The following is a 21,406-nucleotide window of genomic DNA, read 5'->3' on the forward strand; positions in this document are numbered from 1 at the left end:
GGGGTCTCGCACATTCTTCCCCAATGTTACTGCTGGATGGTGGGAATAGGAGTATTTCTTTCTTTCTTTCTTTCTTTCTTTTTTTTTTTTTAAAGATTTTATTTATTTATTTGACAGATAGAGATCACAAGTAGGCAGAGAGGCAGGCAGAGGGAGAGGGGGAAGCAGGCTCCTTGCTGAGCAGAGCCCAATGCAGGTCTCGATCCCAAGACCCTGAGATCATGACCTGTGTAGAAGGTAGAGGCCTAACCCACTGCACTGAGCCATCCAGTGGGTTAGCCATCAATCTAAATTGTTATTGGAATTATTAATTACACATGTGGAATTAATTACCCATAATAAATAATTACACATATGTACATAAAATTGATAACAAGTATTTCTTTTCTTTTTTCTTTTTTTTTTTTTATTTTTTTTTATTTATTTTTTTTTTTTAAAGATTTTATTTATTAATTTGACAGAGAGAAATCACAAGTAGACAGAGAGGCAGCCAGAGAGAGAGAGAGAGGGAAGCAGGCTCTCTGCCGAGCAGAGAGCCCGATGCGGGACTCGATCTCAGGACTCTGAGATCATGACCTGAGCCGAAGGCAGCGGCTTAACCCACTGAGCCACCCAGGCGCCCTCAAGTATTTCTTTTCAAAGCATATTTTCTGCTTGTTACCAATATATATTTTCCATAATGTATTTACTGATTTTTATTAATATTCTATCTAAAATCCTTACTTAGCTGTCTTATTCAAAATTGTGTAGTTTGTTCTAAGGAAATAATTATATTGTCAACGAATAATGAGATGTACTTACCTGAATTTTTAACTTATCTTTCTCAGAAATAAATGATAAATTAATAAAAGATAAATTAATAAATGGCAAATTATAAATAAATGATAAATTATGGTATAAATTATAGTATATGGTATAGAATTACGGTACCTATTATGGTATAGAGTTTATTTTAAAATTATTAAGTTGTATTAATTAAATTATAACTATAGAATTAAATTACATTAAATTATTTAAAATTATAAAATATGCTGTAAATAAACATAAGGCTGCACAATCATGATGGCGTCAGATTAAAACCATAGGAGAAAAAAATTACCCGTGAGCCCGTATTGATTTCAATAAATATTCGGGTCAATAAGTAAAAAGGGGAGTAGGGACGGCTCTGCCGGAGAACTCTCTCCCCCGACCCGCGCTGCTGGGGTCAAGGATGAGCGAGGTGCAGACGCGGGGCGGCCGGGGCCCAGGCGGAGGGGTACACCGGCCGTGGTGTCCACGATCGGCGGCACATCGCACACACCCGTTTCCACGGCTCGCGGAGGTCGCAGCCGCGGAGGCTCCTGGGCGCGCACATCCGGGTCCCGGCGCGCGCACGCGTAGCCGCCCCAAACATGGCCGCCGCCTCGCGCTCGTCTGCCTTGCCGCCTGAGGTGAGTACCCCCGTGCTCTGGACCTCTCGGTTCCTCACACTCCCTGGGGAAGGTGATGTGTGTATGTAGCGGGGCGTGCTGAGGCGGGGAGAGGTCCGCCGAATCCTGGTGTGGCGTGTGCGTGCGCGTCCGCGGGCGGTTTCACGAGGGCAGTGGGCGCGTCCGGCTCGCAGAGGCGCCGGTCGGCCCAGGGCGCGACTGCCCCGGCGACGAAGGACGCAACGTCTGCCGCGGGTGTGGACGCACCCGGCGGGGGTGAGGACGCTTCTGTTTTTTCCTGCGCGTCGCTCCGGGATTCCGCGTTCGCATCCGGCCGGTCCTTCCGCAGGGACCGTTCAGCCCGGGCTGCCGGATGTCCTGGCCCGGCCGCGCTTCTGCCGGGAGCCGGTGGGTCCCGGTCGTTGGGTCTCAGGCCCGAGTGACCACCTTGCGCCGGCGACTGTGCTGTTTACCGCGGAGCCCCGCAGGGGTGAGATCCCGGTTTTCCTCCACCTAATAGCTGCCCAGCCAGCTCGGGCCGCGTTTCCCCACCCGTTTCGTGGGTGTCCGGCTTTACTGTTCCTTCGTGTCGTTCGCTTTCCCGACTCCTCTTCGCGCACTGGTTCGTGGAGAAAGTGTTCGTACATAGAAGCTGACGTCTTGTGCGACTTCCTGCGACCCGTTAAGATCTACTCTGCTTGCTTTATCCCACGTATTCCCCTTTCCGTCTTTTCAACCATCCATTCATCTTTTGGGGGAACATTTAAAGTGAGTTGCAGATTTCACAGAGCGCCCCCCTCAAGCACCTTATTATTGCTCTTCGAAAAATATGAGGCAAAACTGACTTAGAGTGAAACGGTGAAATGCGTAGATCTTCATTGTACCACCGGATGAGTTTTGACAAATAGAACCCAAAGCTTTATCAAAATTACTGTCACCTCAGAAAGGCCCGTTATTCTTTGCCAGTAAAGAAAACGGGGGTTGGGGTGGAGCATGGAAGAAAAAAAAAAAGAAAAAGAAAAGAGCTTTATTTCTTTTTAAAAGATTCTGTTTATTTATTTGACAGAATAGAGATCACAAGTAGGTAGAGAGGCGGGCAGGGGGAGGGGGGAGGCTCCCCGCTGAGCAGAGCGCCCAACGTGGAACACGATTCCAAATCCCTGAGATGATGACCCCAGCCAAAGGCAGAGACCCAACCCACTGAGCCACCCAGGCGCCCCAGAAAAGAGCTTTATTGAGATATAGTTTATATAGTATACCATTCATCATTTAAGGTATACAAGTCAGTGTTTTTAAGTATACTCACTAGGTTGTGCATATATCGCTGCTATCAATTTTTTTTAATTTTTTTTTTTTTATTTTATTCATTTATCTGGTAGAGACACAGCGACAGAGGGAGAGAACACATGGGCTTACAAGCAGGGGGAGTGGGAGAGGGAGAAGCAGTCTTCCCGCTGAGCAAGGAGCCCAAGGCAGAACTCAATCTCAGGACCCTGGGATCATGACCTGAGCCAAAGGCAGACGCCCAGCGACTGAGCCACCCAGGTGCCCCCAATTTTTAAAATATTTTCATCACCCCCCAAAAAACAAAACCTATGCCCATTAGCAGTCAGTCCTCATCTTTTATCCCTGCAACCTCTAGACAGTAATTAATATACTTTATGTCTCTATGCATTTGCCTATTCTAGACATTTCAAATAAATGACCATTCAATAAATAGTCCTTTTGGGGGCTTTCCTTGACTTAGCATGATGTTTTTACGGATCATCTGTGTAGGAGAGTAGCATCTATCAGTACCTAGCTTATTTTTATGGATGAGAAATGTTTCGTTTATTGGTGTACCTCATTTTGTTTATCAGTTCATCAGTAGATGGACATTTGAGTTGCTTCCACTTTTTGGATATTGTGAATAATGCTTCTGTAAAGATTGATGTATGCTTTTTTTTTTTAATTTTTAAAAGATTTTATTTATTTATTTGACAGACAGAGATCACAAGTAGGCAGAGAGGCAGGCAGAGAGAGAGAGGAGGAAGCAGGCTCTCTGCGGAGTAGACAGCCCGATGCAGGGCTCGATCCCAGGACCCTGGGATCATGACCTGAGCCGAAGGCAGAGGCTTTAACCCACTGAGCCACCCAGGTGCCCCTGATGTATGCTTTTTAAAATTTTTTATTTTTTGGTAGATGTGTGTTTTCATTTCTCTTGGATAACAACCTAGGGATGAAACCTATTACAGCTATCCTACTGGATGTGAAGCGGTAGCTCAATGTGGTATTGATATGCATTTCCTAATAGTTACTGGTGTTGAGCATCTTTTCATAGTGTTTATTTGGCCATTTATATATTTCTTGGGAGAATTACCAATTCAGACCTTTGCCCCTTTATTAAGCGGGTTATTGATCTGCTGCTCTGTGGAGAGCCTGCTTCTCCCTCTCTCTCTGCTGCTCCCTTGCTTGTGTGCTCGTGCATGTGCTCTCTCTCTCTCTCTCATACAAATAAATAAAATCTTTTAAAAAATGATTTTATTTATTGGGGAGAGAGCATGAGTGGAGGAGATAGGTAGAGGGAGAAGGAAAAGTAGGTTCCCCTCTGAGCAGGGAGCCTGACAGTGCTCCATCCCAGGGACCTGGGATCATGACCTGAGCCTAAGGCAGACAGACATTAAACCCAGCCTGGCATCTGCTCCTTGCTCAGAAGGGAGCCTGCTTCTCCCTCTCCCTGTGCTGCTGCTCCCCCTGCTTGTGAGCCCATGCGTTCTCTCCCTCTGTCAAATAAATACATAAAATTTTTATTTTCTTTTTTAAGATTTTATTTATTTATTTCACAGAGAAATGGAGAGCACAAGTAAGCAGAATGGCAGGGAGAGGGGGAGAGAGAAGCAGGCTCTCTGCTGAGCAGGGAGCCCTATGTGGTTCCACTGTGTGTTTTACTATTCTGGAATATGTATAAAAGAAATTTTATAGATAATATTAAACATCCATGTAACTTAAAAATGCTAAGGTCTTACATGCATGAAAAGAATCAATAAAAGGAAAGGCAGGGACTCCTGGGTGGCTCAGTGGGTTAAGCATCTGTCTTTGGCTCAGGTCATGATCCTGTAGTCCCAGTATTGAGCCCATCATCGGGCTCCCTGTCAGTGAAGAGTCTAACTCTCCCTCTCCTTCTGCTTCTCACCAGCTGCTCTCTTGCTCTCTCTCACTCACTCACTCTCTCAAATAAATAAAATGTTAAAAAAAACAATACAGGAAAGGCATTTGTGTAAAAATATGTGTTTCTTTATTTAAATGCTTGGGCACAATATCTTAGAAGACATAAGAAGCAGTCCAGTGCTGAAGGTTTGAATTAAGACAAACAGGGCAGGAATAAGTTACTGTCCTCAGTGAAACTGAACGGGGTGTGTATGTGGATGCTGCTGGAACTATGAGGGCTGGGGTTGGACCCAGACCAGCTGTATTGCATGGAAAAGGGAGACAGACCTTACTTTGCTGAAAGCAGATTCTAAGTACAGATGCATTAAGGCAGCCCAGGCTGTTGAGATGAGTTGGAACTTAGTCACAGGTGGAGGATCCGTCACCCCTTGGCATTTGGCCTGGAACAGCATCAGGACAATTTATGACAGAAAATAACTCCTCAGACCTGAGGTCTCAGCCTGTGCTGGGGCAACATTCAGTGTGTGAAAGGCCTTGGAGACTGCCTTCTTTGATGGCCACAGGAAGAGAAGGACAGGCTGGGGAGAGTACTGGGGCTTCAGAGAAGTAGTATGATAGACATCTGAGGACAGGTTCAGAAGAAGAGTTGGGGTGAAACGGAACCCCCAAAATATGTATATGGCACCAAGGTAAATTTTTTACAGCATAAATTTTGTATTATATTACTAAAAGGAATAGTGCATAAATATATAGGAAGTCAATAATCTGAGATATTTATTTAATTTCTTAAAGATTTTATTTATTTATTTCACAGAGAGAGAGAGAGAGAGAGATCACAAGCAGCCAGAGAGGCAGGCAGAGAGAAGGGAAGCAGGCCCCCAGCTGAGCAGAGAGCCAGATGCAGGGCTCAATGCCAGTACCCTGAGACCGTGACCCGAGCCAAAGGCAGAGGCTTAACCTACTGAGCCACCCAGGCGCACCAATATTTTTTTTTTTAAGTTTTACTTATTTATGTAATCTCTGCACCCAGTGTGTGGCTTGACTCACAACACTAGAATCAAGAGTCGGCGTGTTCTTCTGAGCCAGACAGATGCCCCAACCTGAGATATTTTTAAGACAATCTTTATTAACAAAATTCAGTATAATTCCCATGTTAAATTTCCTAATATTATTTCCCTAAAGCCTATTCTAATGTCCTCCTGTGTACTGGAGATCATTTGCTCTTTTTTTTCCCCCCCAAAAAAGACTTTATTTATATATTAGAGAGAGAGAGTGCATGAGAAAGAGAGCACAAGCAAGAAGGAGGGGTAGAGGGAGGAGCAGACTCCATCCTGTTAAGCAGGGAGCCCGATATGGAACTCAGTCCCAGGATTCTGAGATCATGGCCTTAGCCAAAAGCAGACGCTTAACTGACTGAGCCACCCAGGTGCCTCAGGTCTGTCTGTCTGTCTCTCTCTCTCTTTTTTTCCCCTGTAATTTCACTATGGCCCTCAGGCCCTCATTGATGGAGGGTATAGTTGGAATGGCCAGTTTTTGTCAAGGAGATGTAGAATAGGCAATGAGTCCATAAATTCAGGGAATTAGCTTGATTTCTTTTTAGCTTGGTTCTCTTGAATGAAGGCACCTTTTTCTTAATGTCTTGTAGTACATGAAGTATTGTTCTGTTCTAAGGTATCCCGAGTTGATACCTGCAGGGACTTTGGTCCACAGGGTGTTCGAACATCATGTGGTCCTGAGCCTTGTAGCAAATCTAGTATTCCCAGCTGCCTGCAGCTTTCTGACAACCTAACACCTCCCCGGATTTTGAGATGCTTGCCGGAAGTACTATCAAGGTCAAGAGTGGTCAAGATACAGGGTGAAAGAGACTATGTCTAGCATCACTGGCATCATTCTTGAAGGTGAAAATTTACTTATTACAGGTTTATTGAGATTTAATTCATAATATCATACGATTCATCCAAAGTGCACAAGTCGTGGTTTTTAGTATATTCACAAAGTTGTGCAACCATCACCACTGTGTAATTCCAAAATGTTTTCATTAGGCCAGCAAGAAACCATGTACCGATTAGTAATCATTCCCCTTTTCTCCCAGCTCCTGGCAACCACAACCACTGTCTATATGGGATTGTCTGTTCTGGACATTTCATGAGATCATATAAAATGTAGTCTTTTGTGTCAATGTTCTTTCACCGGACGTAATGTTTTTAAGGTTCATCTATGTTGTTAGACCATCTATTAGTAATTAATTCCTTCTTGTGGCTGAACAGTATTCCATTATGTGGATTTCTGTGTTTTTGTTGAGCTATTCCTCAGTTGTTGGACATTTATTTGTGGGTTTTTTTAAAAAAAGATTTTATTTATTTATTTGACAGAGAAAGAGATCACAAGTAGGCAGAGAGGCAGGCAGAGTTGGGGAGGGGGAAGCAGGCTCCCTGCTGAGCAGAGAGCCAGATGCGGGGCTCAATCCCAGGACCCTAAGATCATGACCTGAGCTGAAGGCAGAGGCTTAACCCACTGAGCCACCTAGGCGCCCCCATTTTTTGTTTTAAAATGTTTTATTTATTTATTTGACAGACAGAGGTCACAAGTAGGCAAAGAGGCAGGTAGAGAGAGGGAGAAGCAGGTTCCCTGCTGAGCAGAAAGCCCAGTGCGGGGCTGGATCCTAAGATCATGACCTGAGCTGAAGGCAGAGGCTTAAACCCACTGAGCCCCCCGGGCGTCCCCTAGGCACCCCTTTATTTGAGTTTCTACTTTTTGTTTATCATGAATAGTGCTGCTATCAACTTGTAATTCGTGTACAAGTTTATGTGTTGGACATATGTTTGCATTTTTCCTGAGTAGAAAACCAGGAATAGAGTTGATAAAGTTTAACATAACTATCTTAAACTTTTTTTTTTAAGATTTTATTTATTTATTTGTTTATTTATTTTTCTATCTTAGAGGGTCAGAGGAGAGGAGGAGGGAAACAGAAAGGGGGAGAATCCCAAGCAGACTCCCAAGCAGCATATGTGGGGTTTGATCCCACAACCCTGAGATCATGGCCTGAGCCAAAACCAAGAGTCGGACGTTCAACTGACTGAGCCAGCCTGGTGCCCTGTTATTGTCTGTTTTTTATATTGACCACACTCATGGTTATGAAGTGGTATCTCACTGTGGTTTTGATTAGCATTTCTCCAATGACCATGATATTGATCATCTTTTCATGTGCTTATTGGCCATCTGTATGTCTTATTTAGAGAAATGCCTGTTCACATCCATTGCCTCTTTTTAAAATTTGAGTTGTTTTGTTTTTTAGTTGTTAGAGTTTTTTTTTATATCTTCTATATATAAGTCCATTATTAGTCGTATGCTTTGTAAATAGTTTCTCCCATTTGATGGGTTAACATTTCACTTTTTTTTTTTTTTAAGTTTTTTTGTTTTGTTTTTGTTTTTGGTTTTTTTTTTTTTAGAAAAGCCAAAAACTTTAATTTTCAACATGAGCTACATGGTCATAAACACAATGCAATGTGAGCCGCACCCGCCCAGGGGCCCCGGAAACCCTCCCTCCCCAAAATCCCGAGCAGCTCCTTCTCCCGGAGAGGGAGTGAGGGAAAAGCGGGCGGATGGAAAGGCCCCCAGCCTGAGGACCCCGGGGTCCGGTCTCCCTGCCACCCTCTTAGGAGGCAGCCGTGGAGTGAAAGGGTTCAAGATGTGCTGCTTGAGGCCCCAGGTTCAAGTCTCCACTTGGCCCTCACAAAGTGCCACTCCTCATCGCTGGGAGTGTGGTGGGCACAGTCCGCCTCCCCCACAGGGCGTGTGAGTCAGACGTGGTGGCTTTCCGTCCACTCTGAAGTGCTGCTATTTTTTTTAAGTTTTAAAGATTTTTTATTTATTTGTCAGAGAGAGAGAGAGGGAGAGAGAGCGAACACAGGCAGAGGCAGAGGGAGAAGCAGACTCTCTGCCAAGCAAGGAGCCCGATGTGGGACTCGATCCCAGGACGCTGGGATCATGACCTGAGCTGAAGGCAGCTGCTTAACCAACTGAGCCACCCAGGCGTCCCAACATTTCACTTTTTAAAATAATTTTATTCATTTATTTGCCAGAGCGAGAGGGAGAGCGCGCGCAGGCAGGCAGAGTAGCAGATAAAGGGAGAGGGAGAAGGAGAAGCAAGCTCCCTGTTGAGCAAGGAGCCCAATTTGGGGCTTGATCCCAGGACCCTGGCAATTGTCACCTGAGCTGAAGGCAGTCTCTTAACCAGCTGAGCCACTCAGGTGCCCAACTTTTCACTCTCTTAGTGGTGTCTAACTCGTACTGCAATAAAGGAGGTAGCTATTATAGATTGAATGGGTGTTCCCTTTGCTCCTCAAGGCCCATTCTCCATGTGCCCACGGCAGTCGTGATCACAGCTTTGGTAGGTGTCTTGCTAGGGCATTACTTGCAGAATATGTGTGTCTAGAAAATTTCCCCAAGTGATATCCTGGTGTATATATGTCTGACTCATTTCTTTTAAGAACACAAATGCATCCTTCCCCTACAGACCCGAAGTAAGGTGCTCTCTATCTCTTGTCTTCACGGGACCTCCACAGGCCACCCAGGCCCCAGTGTACTCAGGAGACCCAGTATGGGAAACATGCAGTATGGTGGCAGGGCATCCTTAGGAGGCCTTTTCTGTAGGTGAGGAATGCAAAACGTTCAGGAGTAACATTTTGGGACATGGTCCTACTGCCCACCTAGCCCCTCCATATCAGCGTTGAATGCTGTGGATGTAGCAGGTGTTTTCACATTAGGTGTGATGTTTACTTTGATTCCTTGTGTCCCTAATTGTTAGAAATTTTCATCAAGAGTTGAGTTTCCTTAAAGCACTTTCTGAATTTATTGATAGAGGTTAAGGGGGTCTACGACTTGAATCTGAGAGCAGTTTGGTCACGAGTTTGGGTGAGATTTCCTCAAATTACTTAGTTTATTGAGACATGGTGTAGGGGACTGTTTTTTACTTTTTTCAGAAGATATGGGGAGTTACATTAGTAGACATTCTAATTTGTGTGTGTGTGTGTGTGTGTGTGTGTGTTTTAAGGATTTGATTTATTTGACAGGGAGAGATGCAGTGAGAGAGGGAATACAAGCAGGGGAAGTGGAAGAGAAGGAGCAGAGAGCCTGATGCAGGGCTCTATCCCAGGACCATGGCATCCTGACCTGAGCTGAAAGCAGACACTTAATGACTGAGCTATCCAGGTGCCCCTAAACATTCTAATGTTTTACAGTCCTTACATTCTTAGGGTAAATCCAATGTTGCCATTTTGGTAACTTTCTTCTGTGTCTTAGTTAAATCCCCTTTCCATGATTGATAGTGCTAATGTGTGCCTTCTCTTTTTCTTGGGTCACTCTTGCCAAAGTATGTCTTTCAAATAACAGACTTGGTTTTCAGATAACAGATTTGGTTTTCTTTCTTTCTTTTTTTTTTTTTTTTAAGATTTATTTATTTATTTATTTGACAGAGATCACAAGTAGGCAGAGAGGCAGGAAGAGAGAGAAAGGAAGGGAAGCAGGCTCCATGCTGAGCAGAGGGCCTGAATGTGGGGCTCGATCCCAGGACCCCGGGTTCATGACCTGAGCTGAAGGCAGAGGCTTTAACCCACTGAGCCACCCAGGCACCTGGTTTTCTTTATCTTCTTGTATATTCTTTATTTTGTTCTTTAATTTCTGCTGTTACCTTTATTATCACCTTCCTTCTATTCCTGTTGGCTTACTCCTTCGCTCTTTCCCATAAGTCTTAAGTTGAACCGTGACTTAGTCTTTTTTATATATTTTTTATTTTTTTAAAAGATTTTATTTATTTGTCTTTTTTTTAAACATAAATCTTAAAGGTCAATATTTCCTGAGGAATGGTATTAGCTGCATCCTGATTTGCCACATGTTTTGAGATATACCATTTCCACTGTTCAGTTTGGTTCTAGGTGTTTTCTAATTTTTGTTGAGATTTCTCTTTGATCTCTGAATTCTGAGAAATAGGTTTTTGTTTTTCCCAATAAGTAGAACTTTGTTTTACTTAATGTTTTTCTTGTATTTGGTTTTCTTTCTGCCACTGGTTCTTAACTTGACCACATTTCTAGTTAATTAAGAGGTTGGGATCTGGGATGCCTGGGTGGCTCAGTGATTTAAGCGTCTGCCTTCTGCTCAGGTCATGACCCCAGAGTCCTGGGATAGAGCCCTGCATCAGACTCCCTCCTCCTCCCTCTCCCACTTCCCCTGCTTGTGTTCCCTCTCTCACTGCGTCTCTCCCTGTCAAATAAATAAATCAAATCCTTAAAACGGGCGCCTGAGTGGCTCAGTGGGTTAAAGCCTCTGCCTTCGGCTCAGGTCATGATCCCGGGGTCCTGGGATCGAGCCCCACATCGGGCTCTCTGCTCAGCGGGGAGCCTGTTTCCCCCTCTCTCTCTGCCTGCCTCTCTGCCTACTTGGGATCTCTGTCTATCAAATAAATAAATAAATAAAAATCTTAAAAAAAAAATAAAAAATAAAAAAAATCCTTAAAACACACACACACACACACACACACACACACACACACACTCTTTGGGCTCCCTGCTCAGGGGAGAGTCTGCTGCTCCCTCTCCCTTTGCTTCCCCCCACTCCCCACTGTGCTCTTTCTCTCACTTGCTCACTCAAATAAATAAGAATCTTAAAAATAAAAAGCAGGCTGCATGGTCTGTGTCATACTGTGGTCTTTGTTTGAACTTGTTCTTTGGCCGGGTTTATTGGCAGTGTTAGCAAATGTCCTGCTTGCACTCAGAAAGCACTTGTTTGGCTCTAACTGTTGTTTTGTGGCTCTTCATCCTGCTGTGGGTCAAGCTAGCTAATTACATTCTCTCCTTCATTCTGTCTTACTACAACAGGGGCTTTCTACCTCAGCACTATTGACACTTGGGGCTGGGCCATTCTGTGTTTTGAGGGACTATCCTGTGTATTTAAAGGTGTTTAGCAGCATCCCTGGCCTCTGCTTCCTAGATTCCTGTAGCATGTGCCCCCCACATTCATGATAACCTAAAACGTTTTCACACATTTCAGATGTCCTTTAGGGAGTAACACTGAGTCTGGTTGAAAACCACTGCTCTGTGGGTTTGGAAGTTTTACATTGTATTTATTCTCTTATTTCTGATTTGACTAGGTCTAATGTGAATTCTGACCAATGGATGGATGTCAGGACACTTAATTTTGTTATGCCTTTCTCATCTCAAAACGCATTGCCATTTGACATTTTAGTCCATCCTGTTGTTAACTCCCCGTCATTGTTACTGCTGCGTTTTTTTGTGATGTTGCGTTTGATACATTGGATTTGATTTAAATACATTTTCATCATTTCCTTCTCTTTTTTTCTCTTTTTTTTCCCCCTGTGAAGAACAACTTTTCCTAATTCTTTTTTTTTTAAGATTTTATTAATTTATTTGACAGAGAGAGAGTGAGGGAGATCACAAGCAGGCAGAGAGAGAGGGGAAAGCAGGCTCCCTGCTGAGCAGGGAGCCCGATGCCGGGCTTGATCCCGGGACCCTGAGATCATGACCTGAGCCAAAGGCAGAGGCTTAACCCTCTGAACCACCCAGGCACCCCCAACTTTTCCTAATTCTTTTGGCTAGTATCCTTGGAGATAAACTCTTGCTTTTCTGAAGTTGTCTTTGTCTTACCCCATGCAGTAGTGTATCTGAGAGTATTTCCCCCTCAGCAATTTCCCCCAATCGGATGCTTTTATTTTTATTTTTTTCTCCACATTTTTAAAATTAACATATAATGTGTTATTTGCCCCCGGGGGTACAGGTCTGTGGGTCCTCAGGCTTACACTTCACAGCACTCACCATAGCACATACCCTCCCCAATATCCATAGCCCAACCACCTTCTCTATACCCCCCTGCCCCCGGCAACCCTCAGTTTGTTTTGTGAGATTAAGAGTCTCTTATGGTTTGTCTCCCTTCTGATCCCATCTTGTTTCATTTTTTTTTTCTTCCCTTCCCCCCAAGCCCCCCCACTTTGCCTCTCAAATTCCTCATATCTCCCTTAGCACTTTTTTATAAAAAATAGATTTTATTTATTTGACACAAAGATCACAAGTAGGCGGAGAGGCAGGCAGAGGGAGAGGGGGAAGCAGACTCCCCACCAAGCAGAGAGCCTGATGCGGGGCTCGATCCCAGGACCCTGAGACTACAACCCAGGCCAAAGGCAGAGGCTTAACCCACTGAGCCACCCAGGCACCCCTCCCTCAGCACCTTTAAAATGACCTTCCATTACTTTCAGGTTTCTACTTTTGCTATTATTAAGTGATCTGTTGGACGCCTGGGTGGCTCAGTTGGTTAAGCAACTGTCTTCAGCTCAGGTCATGATCCTGGAGTCCCAGGATCGAGTCTCACTTCAGGCTCCCTGCTCAGTGGGGATTCTGCTTCTTCCTCTGACCCTCCCTCCTCTCGTGCTCTCTTTCAAATAAAACTTTAAAAAAAAAAAATCTGTTAAGATACTTTTTACTCCTTCCCCAGTGTTCTTTTTTCTCTCTGTTGGTCTTTAAGACTGTCTTCCTAGGTATAGATTGATACCCACTTATGCTTGGGACTCCTGCTTCTCAGTATGAGATGCCTACATGTGGAATTGCTGGACATTGGAATGTGCCCATTTTATGGTTTTTTTTTTTTTTTAAGATTTTATTTATTTATTTGACAGATAGAGGTCACAAGTAGGCAGAGAGGCAGGCAGAGAGAGAAGGGGAAGCAGGCTCCCTGCTGAGCAGAGAGCCCGATGCTGGGCTCGATCCCAGGACCCTGGGATCATGACCTGAGCCGAAGGCAGAGGCTTTAACCCACTGAGCCACCCAGGCGTCCCCCATTTTATGTTTTGATGTTGCTACCATTCTGTATTGCTGAGTGTACTGACCACTTTACATGCCCACCAACACTCTTTTCCATGAGGTGCCTAAGCTTTATATTCTCATGCCTTGTTTTATTTTCACTTGAATGAAAAGTGAGCAGATACTCATGTTTTCAGGATATTTGTGTTTTCTATAAAGTGCCTTTTGGTGTCCCTTTTCCCCTTTATGTGCTATTTTGTAAGAATTCTTTATAGATCTTAGGCACTTTTCCTTTGTCTCTTTTATATATTATGACATTATTTCTTCATTTGCCCCTGTGTTTTGGCTCTTACTTGTTTTTGTTTTTGTGAGGAAATTTAAAATGTTGATATTAAATTTATTATTCTTTATCTGTGTGGTTTATGTTTATTGATCATGAAGGTATCCTGTGTAATTTAAACTTTGATTTTGTGTCGGTATTTTTCTCCATCTAGAGTTTAAAAAAAAAAAATACTTCTTTCTGAGGTAAGGAGCAAATTTCATTTTGCTTAAAAGAAACGAGGAGCCAGTTGTCTTGTTATCATGAAATCAAAGGGGTAGGGGGTTGGTTAGAGGAAGATCAATAATGGTGGAGACCTAGCAGCCACATACAAAATGCCATCCATTCCCGAGGTCAGAGGCAGTGTTAGACATGATCTAACTCTCATAGTAACCCTGCAGCGTGACAGATCTAGGACTTTTAAACCTTCATGTCTTCAAGTTTATGCTTTGTCCCATCCATGGAGACAGAACTCTGACTACAAAGCTGGGGTGAAAACTGCTCATTCAGCACTATCATAAGCACATGGAGAGGTTGGGTCTTTGAAAATATGTATTGAATGTCGATGTGGGCAGTGGGTGGAAGGGGCTAGCACACAATAGCCAAGATGGTGTTCCAGTGTGAGCAGTGACCCCTGACCTCTGGTCTCCTACATCTCAGTTTCATTCTTTTGGTGATACTTGTTTGTACTGTTCCTCCTGCTTGTTCTCTAGGGGAATGAAGATGCCATATAGGTCTTTGAAACTGTTCTTGGCTCCGTCTCTTGACACTCTTTACCTTCCCCTTGTACAGGTGTTAGTTTGAAGAAGTCAAAATACCCACAAATGTAAATTGGTTCAGCCTCTGTCTAAAACAGAATGGAGTTTCCTCAAGAAATTAAAAACAAAAATGCCGTATGATGTAGTAATTCCACTACTGGTTATTTACCTCCAAAAAGGAAACAAAACACTAATTGGAAAAAATATATGCCCTACTATTCATTGCAGTATTATTTATAATAGCCAAGATATGGAAGCAACCCAAGTGCCCACTGATAGATGAATGGCTAAGATGTGGTATGTATGGGGGCGCCTGGGTGGCCAAGTAAGTTAAGCCTCTGCTTTTGGCTCAGGTCATGATCTCAGGGTTCTGGGATCGAGCCCTGTGTCGGGCTCTCTGCTCCGCGGAGAGCCTGCTTCCCCCTCTCTTTCTGCCTGCCTTTCTGCCTACTTGTGATCTCTCTCTCTCTGTGTCAAATAAATAAATAAAAACTTTAAAAAAAATTAAAAAAAATAAAAATATGGATCCACATACCTGGCCTGTCATTATTTTTTATTCCTCTTCCAGGTATAGCTTTACATACTTAAGTCTGTCTTTTTCATTGTTTACTTTTCAGCCTGAGACATGAGATTGAAAATGACAGAATATTTCTGAGGAAGAACCAACCTGTGACGTGGAAATGGAAGGATTTACAAGAGAGGGTCCCCATCTTTCCATTCTAGGTGATAATTGGGACTGTAAGAACCGGGAGGGTTATTTGAGGCAATCAGCTTTAACTCAGGAGAAACCAGGGGCTCAGGAAGCAATCTGTCAATATTCTGGACTTGGAGAGCATTTGAGTGCAAGCTCAGACCTTCTGCCATCTAAGAGAGTACCTACAAATGGTTTTCATATATGTGATTCAGATGTTAAAAGTTTGGATTGTGACCCAGCTTTACAGAGTTGTCAGAAAAATTATGTAGCTAAGCGAAATAGTGACAGTGACACATGTGGAAAAGCCTTCAACCACTCTGTGGAAGTTTTTCAACTTGGAAGAGATCAAACGAGAGAGAAACCTTATAAATACCCTGAAAGTGGTAAATCTTTCAACCATTTTACCCCTCTTGGTGAAGAAAAAATAGTGAAAAGAGGGAAGAAACTGTATGAAGGTAAGGACTTTGGGGACATCTTTACGCTGAATTCATCTCTTAATGAAAACAGGAGGAATCACCTTGGAGAGAAACTGTATAAATGCACTGAATGTGGCAAATGCTTCAAACGGAACTCTTCTCTTGTTCTGCATCACCGAACTCACACTGGAGAGAAACCTTATACCTGTAATGAATGTGGAAAATCATTTTCCAAGAACTATAACTTGATTGTGCATCAAAGAATCCATACAGGAGAGAAGCCCTATAAATGCAATAAATGTGGGAAAGCCTTCAGTGATGGGTCAGCTCTCACACAACACCAGAGAATTCACACTGGTGAGAAACCTTATGAATGTCTAGAATGTGGGAAAACCTTCAACCGAAATTCGTCTCTGATTTTGCATCAAAGGACTCATACAGGAGAAAAACCATATAGGTGTAATGAGTGTGGAAAACCTTTCACCGACATCTCCCATCTCACTGTGCATCTCAGAATCCACACTGGGGAAAAGCCCTATGAATGTAGCAAATGTGGAAAGGCTTTCCGGGATGGCTCATACCTTACCCAGCATGAGAGGACTCACACTGGAGAGAAACCCTTTGAATGTGTGGAGTGCGGGAAGTCCTTCAACCGAAACTCTCACCTCATTGTACATCAAAAAATCCACTCTGGGGAGAAACCCTATGAATGTAAAGAGTGTGGGAAAACATTCATTGAGAGTGCTTACCTCATTCGGCACCAGAGGATTCATACTGGTGAGAAGCCCTATGGCTGTAACCAGTGTCAGAAACTTTTCAGAAACATTGCTGGCCTCATCCGGCACCAGAGGACTCATACTGGTGAGAAGCCCTATGAGTGTAATCAGTGTGGCAAAGCTTTCAGGGATAGCTCCTGTCTGACCAAGCACCAGAGAATTCACACAAAGGAGACCCCATACCAGTGTCCTGAATGTGGAAAGTCCTTCAAGCAGAACTCTCACCTTGCAGTACATCAGAGACTCCACAGCAGAGAGGGTTCCAGCCAGTGTCCTCAGTGTGGGAAGACATTCAGAAGGAGCTCTTCCCTCATCCGACATCAAAGAACACACTCTGGAGAACAACCCATGGAAATATGATGAATGTGGGCCACATTCGTCTCCTGCCTTGGTCTCAGAAAGCTGAATGAAGGAGGAATGTCTTCAGGGGTAGAACAGGAGTCTTTGAGCTACCCAGTGAATTACTGAATGTGAGGCTTTCCTTAGCCATACTGTTAAATCTGTACAGTAAGCAACTCCTGGGGAAAGCAGGATGGTAATAAGTGTAGAAAAGCCTTCAGGAATTATGTAGCCAATACCAAATGTAACAGCACACACACTGGAATAAAATCTGTGAATGTCAGCAAGATGCTTCCTGGAGATGCGTCAGAGTGCTTAAACAGTAAAGAGGCTGTGAACGCATTCAGTAAGTAATTGGTCTGTGGAACTCGTTAATAAGGAATGTCAGCCTCGTACATAAGCAAACTCTTAGTAGGATCCAGTATAATCAGTGAGAAAAGCTTTTGGCAGCTCATACCGTCTACTCTGTGTCAGCGAAGACATCCTGGTGATAGCCTGCACACAATTCTCTACCCTATGGCAACCACAGAACTGTAGTTAGATTTTGCTGTTTGTATGTCTGCCTCTGTCACAATCCTCTCAAGCACAAAGGATTTGTTTCGGAAGGGGCGACTGGATGAGGTTGTTGCTTGTGAGTCAACAATGAAATTGTCCCTGTGAGGACTGAAGCTGGCTTGTACCAAGATGGAAAGGGCTGCTTTTGAGAAATGGGATGTGTTATTTTAGTTGTGGAAATAAAAATATAATGAGTTCCTATGTTTCTGTTATCACCTCCCCCCATTGTTCATCCAGGACATTTCTAATTTGTTCTATGCAGTCATGCTGAACCGTAATTATGAAGGTTTTGTTACCGTGCTGAAAATGCTTATAATATGGTAGGCAAGAACAACAGTAAAAGAGGCGTAAAATAGAAGACTTGCTGTTATTACTGCCATGTAAAGGTATGTACACATGTGGATGTAGACTGGATATTGGTCATGGAGAAATAAATGTGGTTTTCTTGGGGCCTACAATCATGTATGATTTTTTTTTCTCTTATAAGCCATACTTTGTTGCTATAATAATTTGATAAGGGGTACAAAGAGGGAGCCAGAGGAAGGGAAATTTTGGGTTTCTTTGGATCTTTTGTTACCAGAAGGGTCACAGGGCCACTGTAAGCACAGATGGGAAACATCTGGGAAGAAGTTTTCTCTCATGTGAGAGCATCCCATGGTTAGGGGAATAGGAATAACTTCCTTCTTTGAGACTTGGAGGTCATTGTGAGGAGAGGATGGGTCTCGGAAAATGAGGAGTAGGAGGCCAGGAGAGGTGTAGGATGATCTAGGGACGTCCCACCTATGGAAATACAGTGCTGGCCACATAGGGACGTCCCACCTGTGGAAATACAGTGCTGGCCACAGCTGGTTGGCATAGCCTCAGAGCCCTGTGGGTGGCTCCCCTTGAGAGCCATGGAATAAAGGCTGTGAGATAATAAATGAGATAATAAGTTTGTGTTGTTTTAAGCTGCTAAGTTTGTGGTAATTTGTTATGGCAGTGATAGAAAACTAACACAAGCATTATAGGAAATTTTCACCAGCCCTTTTTCTCTCTTCTTTTGCTCTTTTTGCTTGCTTCTTCCTGAAACTCCAGCAGGGCCACTGCCAATTTACATTTCCCTTCCATACTAGTTAAGAAAAGGAGCTCCTTGGGGTAGTATAGAAGAAAATCTCTTCATTTGCTTTGGAGATACTGCAGCTGGGTACGTAGGGCTAACAGCTGAAACTGTGAGGTTGATGGACTGTGAGGAGTCTCGTGCGTTGCCCCTTAAAGGCCCTGCCCAACTCATGATCAGTACATGGCCAAAACAATAGTTTATTGTTTTATTGGCTTTTGTTTCTAACAGATTCTATTTGAGAGCACAAGCCCGGGGAGAGGGAGAAATGGGATCCCTGCTCAGATGTGGGGCTCAATCCCAGGCCCTGGGATGACAGCCAAAGGCAGATGTTGAGCTGACCAGGCTACCCAGACGCCCCCAATATGACTAGTTTTAACCATATGTGCAGACCCAATGTCTTCTTCATCCTCACACAGGCTGGGTTGCAATTCTTCAATACAACAATCAGGAACACTTGTTGGAAGGCTACATGATGGAATCCAGATCTTGCAATGTGGAGATGATCCTGGGTTATCTGGTGGTGACAGTGTCATCACAGGAGCCCTTATAGGGTCAGAGTTAGAGGAGGGGTGATGATGGAACCAGAAGTTGGAGCTGAGGAGTACCCTGGTGACTTGGTTGGTCGGATGTCCAACTCTTGATTTTGGCTCAGTTTATGACCTCGGGGTACTGAAATCGAGCCCTGCATCGGGCTCTGAGCTCAGTGAAGAATCTGCTTGTCCTTCTGCTCTCCCCGCTGTGCTTGCTCTCAAATAAGTAAGTAAAATCTTAAAAGAGAGAACCAGAACTGAGATCAAGTCATATACTTAACCAGCTGAGCCACCCAGGTACCCCATGGCCTGGCAGTGTTTTAATTCATGCCTCTGTCACCTCCTAGGCCTCTTCTCTGATATCGCCCTTAGTTAGTCTGTCCCAGTCTCAGTGGCCTCCCTCAAATCCTCAAATGCCAGTCATGTTATCTCAGGGCCTCTGCAATCAGTGTTCACTTTGTGGGGATCCTTTCCCCCCAGTACCTTTGGGATCACCTTGTTACCTGCAGTTCATTACTCAGACATCACCTTTTCAGTGAGCTCTTTGCTGACTTTTCTATTTAAGAGAGACTGCCCCTGCCCAACACACACTCCCCCATTCTCCTTCTCTACTTCATGTATCTTCAAGGCACTGACTGCCAACTGATTGATACATGATTCATTGTACCTGTTTATCTTTCCTGTTGGCCTGTAAAGCTCTTGGTTTGGTTTCTGCTGTATCCCTGGCCCTTAGAATACTGTAGCACATCCACATGAATGTTTGTTGAACTAAGTTAGATGGAGGTGGCCAGCACCAGTGAACAGTGGACAGCCATATCTTGGGTGCGTATCTTTGTTTTCTGTTTCTTTTCTTCCTTTCTTCCTTCCTTCCTTTCTTTCTTTCTTCTTCTTCTTTTTTTTTATTTTCTATTTCTAAAGTAATTATTCCTCACTGAAAAAAAATATTCAGGATGTACAGAAAAATAACAAAATTAAGAAATTGCATCCAGCATCTCCCTTGTTACCAGCAATCATTATTAATATCTTGGAATATGCCTTTCAGTTCATACAAATCAGCAAACATTTGGTGAGTATCTCCTTTTGGCACATTGATCCCCTGTGGAAGACAACAGACGTGTCCAGCCCCATGGAGCTGTCCAGCTAGAGAGCAAGTTGGGCATTTATCCAACAATCATGAAAACATAATGTGAGTTGTAAGAGGAGGAGAGGTTAACAAAGGGGTAAGGAGGGAAGACTGCCTCACGCAGAAAGCAGTATGTACTGACACAGGAGGGATTGTGGGGGCATCAGAGCAGGCACGATGAGGCAGGCAAGAGGCTTGTTAGACCTGATTATGTTAAGTGAACACTCAAGAGTGGTGACCAAAGAAGCAGTCGATCATGGGAAGAACAGAAAGGAGTTAGCCAGGTGAAGAAGAAATGGCTTAGGAGGGAGGCTGGAAGCCAGGGTGGGTGATGTTATGGACCAAGAGAGAACAGGATTTAGGGAGGAGAGACTCCCTCCACCTGTTAAATACCAGGGAGGGGCAACAAAGCTATTGGGATCCCTTCATGGGAAACAATTGGGGAGATTGCTTCACTGGAGAAAAGTTGGGTGTGGGTTGCAAGGCTGCATATTTGCCAAATAAAAAATCCACATTTACAAGGACAACACTTGAGACACGAAAAGATAAACGGGTTGAGAGTGTGTATAACCAAGTCCCAGGAGAAAGGAATAGCAAAGATGTAAGTATACAGGCTTCTAAGCTTATAGTTGTTAGGGTCCGTGATCAAAGGAACGAGACTGATGCAAAGCGAAAGTCAAGCAAAACTTTATTTCCCGCCAAGCATGGAAAATCAAACCTACAGGTAGGGGCCCTCTCTTATGAAGAGAAGAGGATGACAAGGCCGCTCCCAAGAAGGCTGCGCCGGACAAGGCCACTCTGGATGAGGCCTCTCCCCACGAGGCAGCTCTCCCAAGGAGGCCGCTCCCAGGATGAGGCCGCTCCCCGGACAGGCCACTCCCCAGACAGACGAGGCCGCTCCTGACGACGAAGAGGCGATGATGACGAGGACGACAGCCCTAACGACGCAGACTCTAATCTCCGTGACGCTGCTCCCGACGAGGCCGCTCTGGACGAGGCCGCTCCAGAAGAGGCTGCTCCCCGGACAGGGCCGCTCCAACGAGGCCGCTCCCTGGACAGGGCTGCTCCCAAGAAGAGGCCACTCCCGATGAGGCCGCTGCTGACGAGGTCGCACACCAGACAGGGCTGCTGCTCCCTGGAATGAGGCTGCTCTGGCGAGGCCGCTCCCCAGATGGGGCCACTCCCAGAATGATACCGCTCTGGTGAGGCCGCTCGTGGTGGGGCCCCGGCCGGGGCAGTGGGGCCACAGCCGGGGCGGCGAGGCCGCTCGCGGCAGGGCCGCGGCTCAGTGGTGGTGAGGCCGCTTACTGTGGCTAGGCTGCTGGTAGCGATGCCGTTTGCCGTGGCGCCTCTGCCTATGAGTACGATGAATGCTCCAACTTTCCCGAAGACTACCCTAAGGGCTGTCCCAACGTCTATTCTAACGGCTATCCTAAC

At 44.6% G+C, this 21,406-nt stretch overlaps 1 protein-coding gene across 1 annotated transcript; it reads left to right on the forward strand.

Annotated features, from left to right (window-relative positions):
- The first annotated feature begins 1,168 nt into the window (after positions 1–1,168).
- On the forward strand, positions 1,169–17,675 carry ZNF329 (zinc finger protein 329). The gene is given in 3 exon segments (XM_059152384.1): positions 1,169–1,430; positions 15,055–16,500; positions 16,502–17,675. Coding segments are annotated over 2 exon segments (1,611 nt in total). The 5' UTR covers positions 1,169–1,430; positions 15,055–15,117; the 3' UTR covers positions 16,730–17,675.
- Positions 17,676–21,406: the final 3,731 nt, after the last annotated feature.

The sequence above is a fragment of the Mustela lutreola genome, chromosome 16 (assembly GCF_030435805.1).
Source record: "Mustela lutreola isolate mMusLut2 chromosome 16, mMusLut2.pri, whole genome shotgun sequence".
Classification (NCBI taxonomy): Eukaryota; Metazoa; Chordata; class Mammalia; order Carnivora; family Mustelidae; genus Mustela; species Mustela lutreola.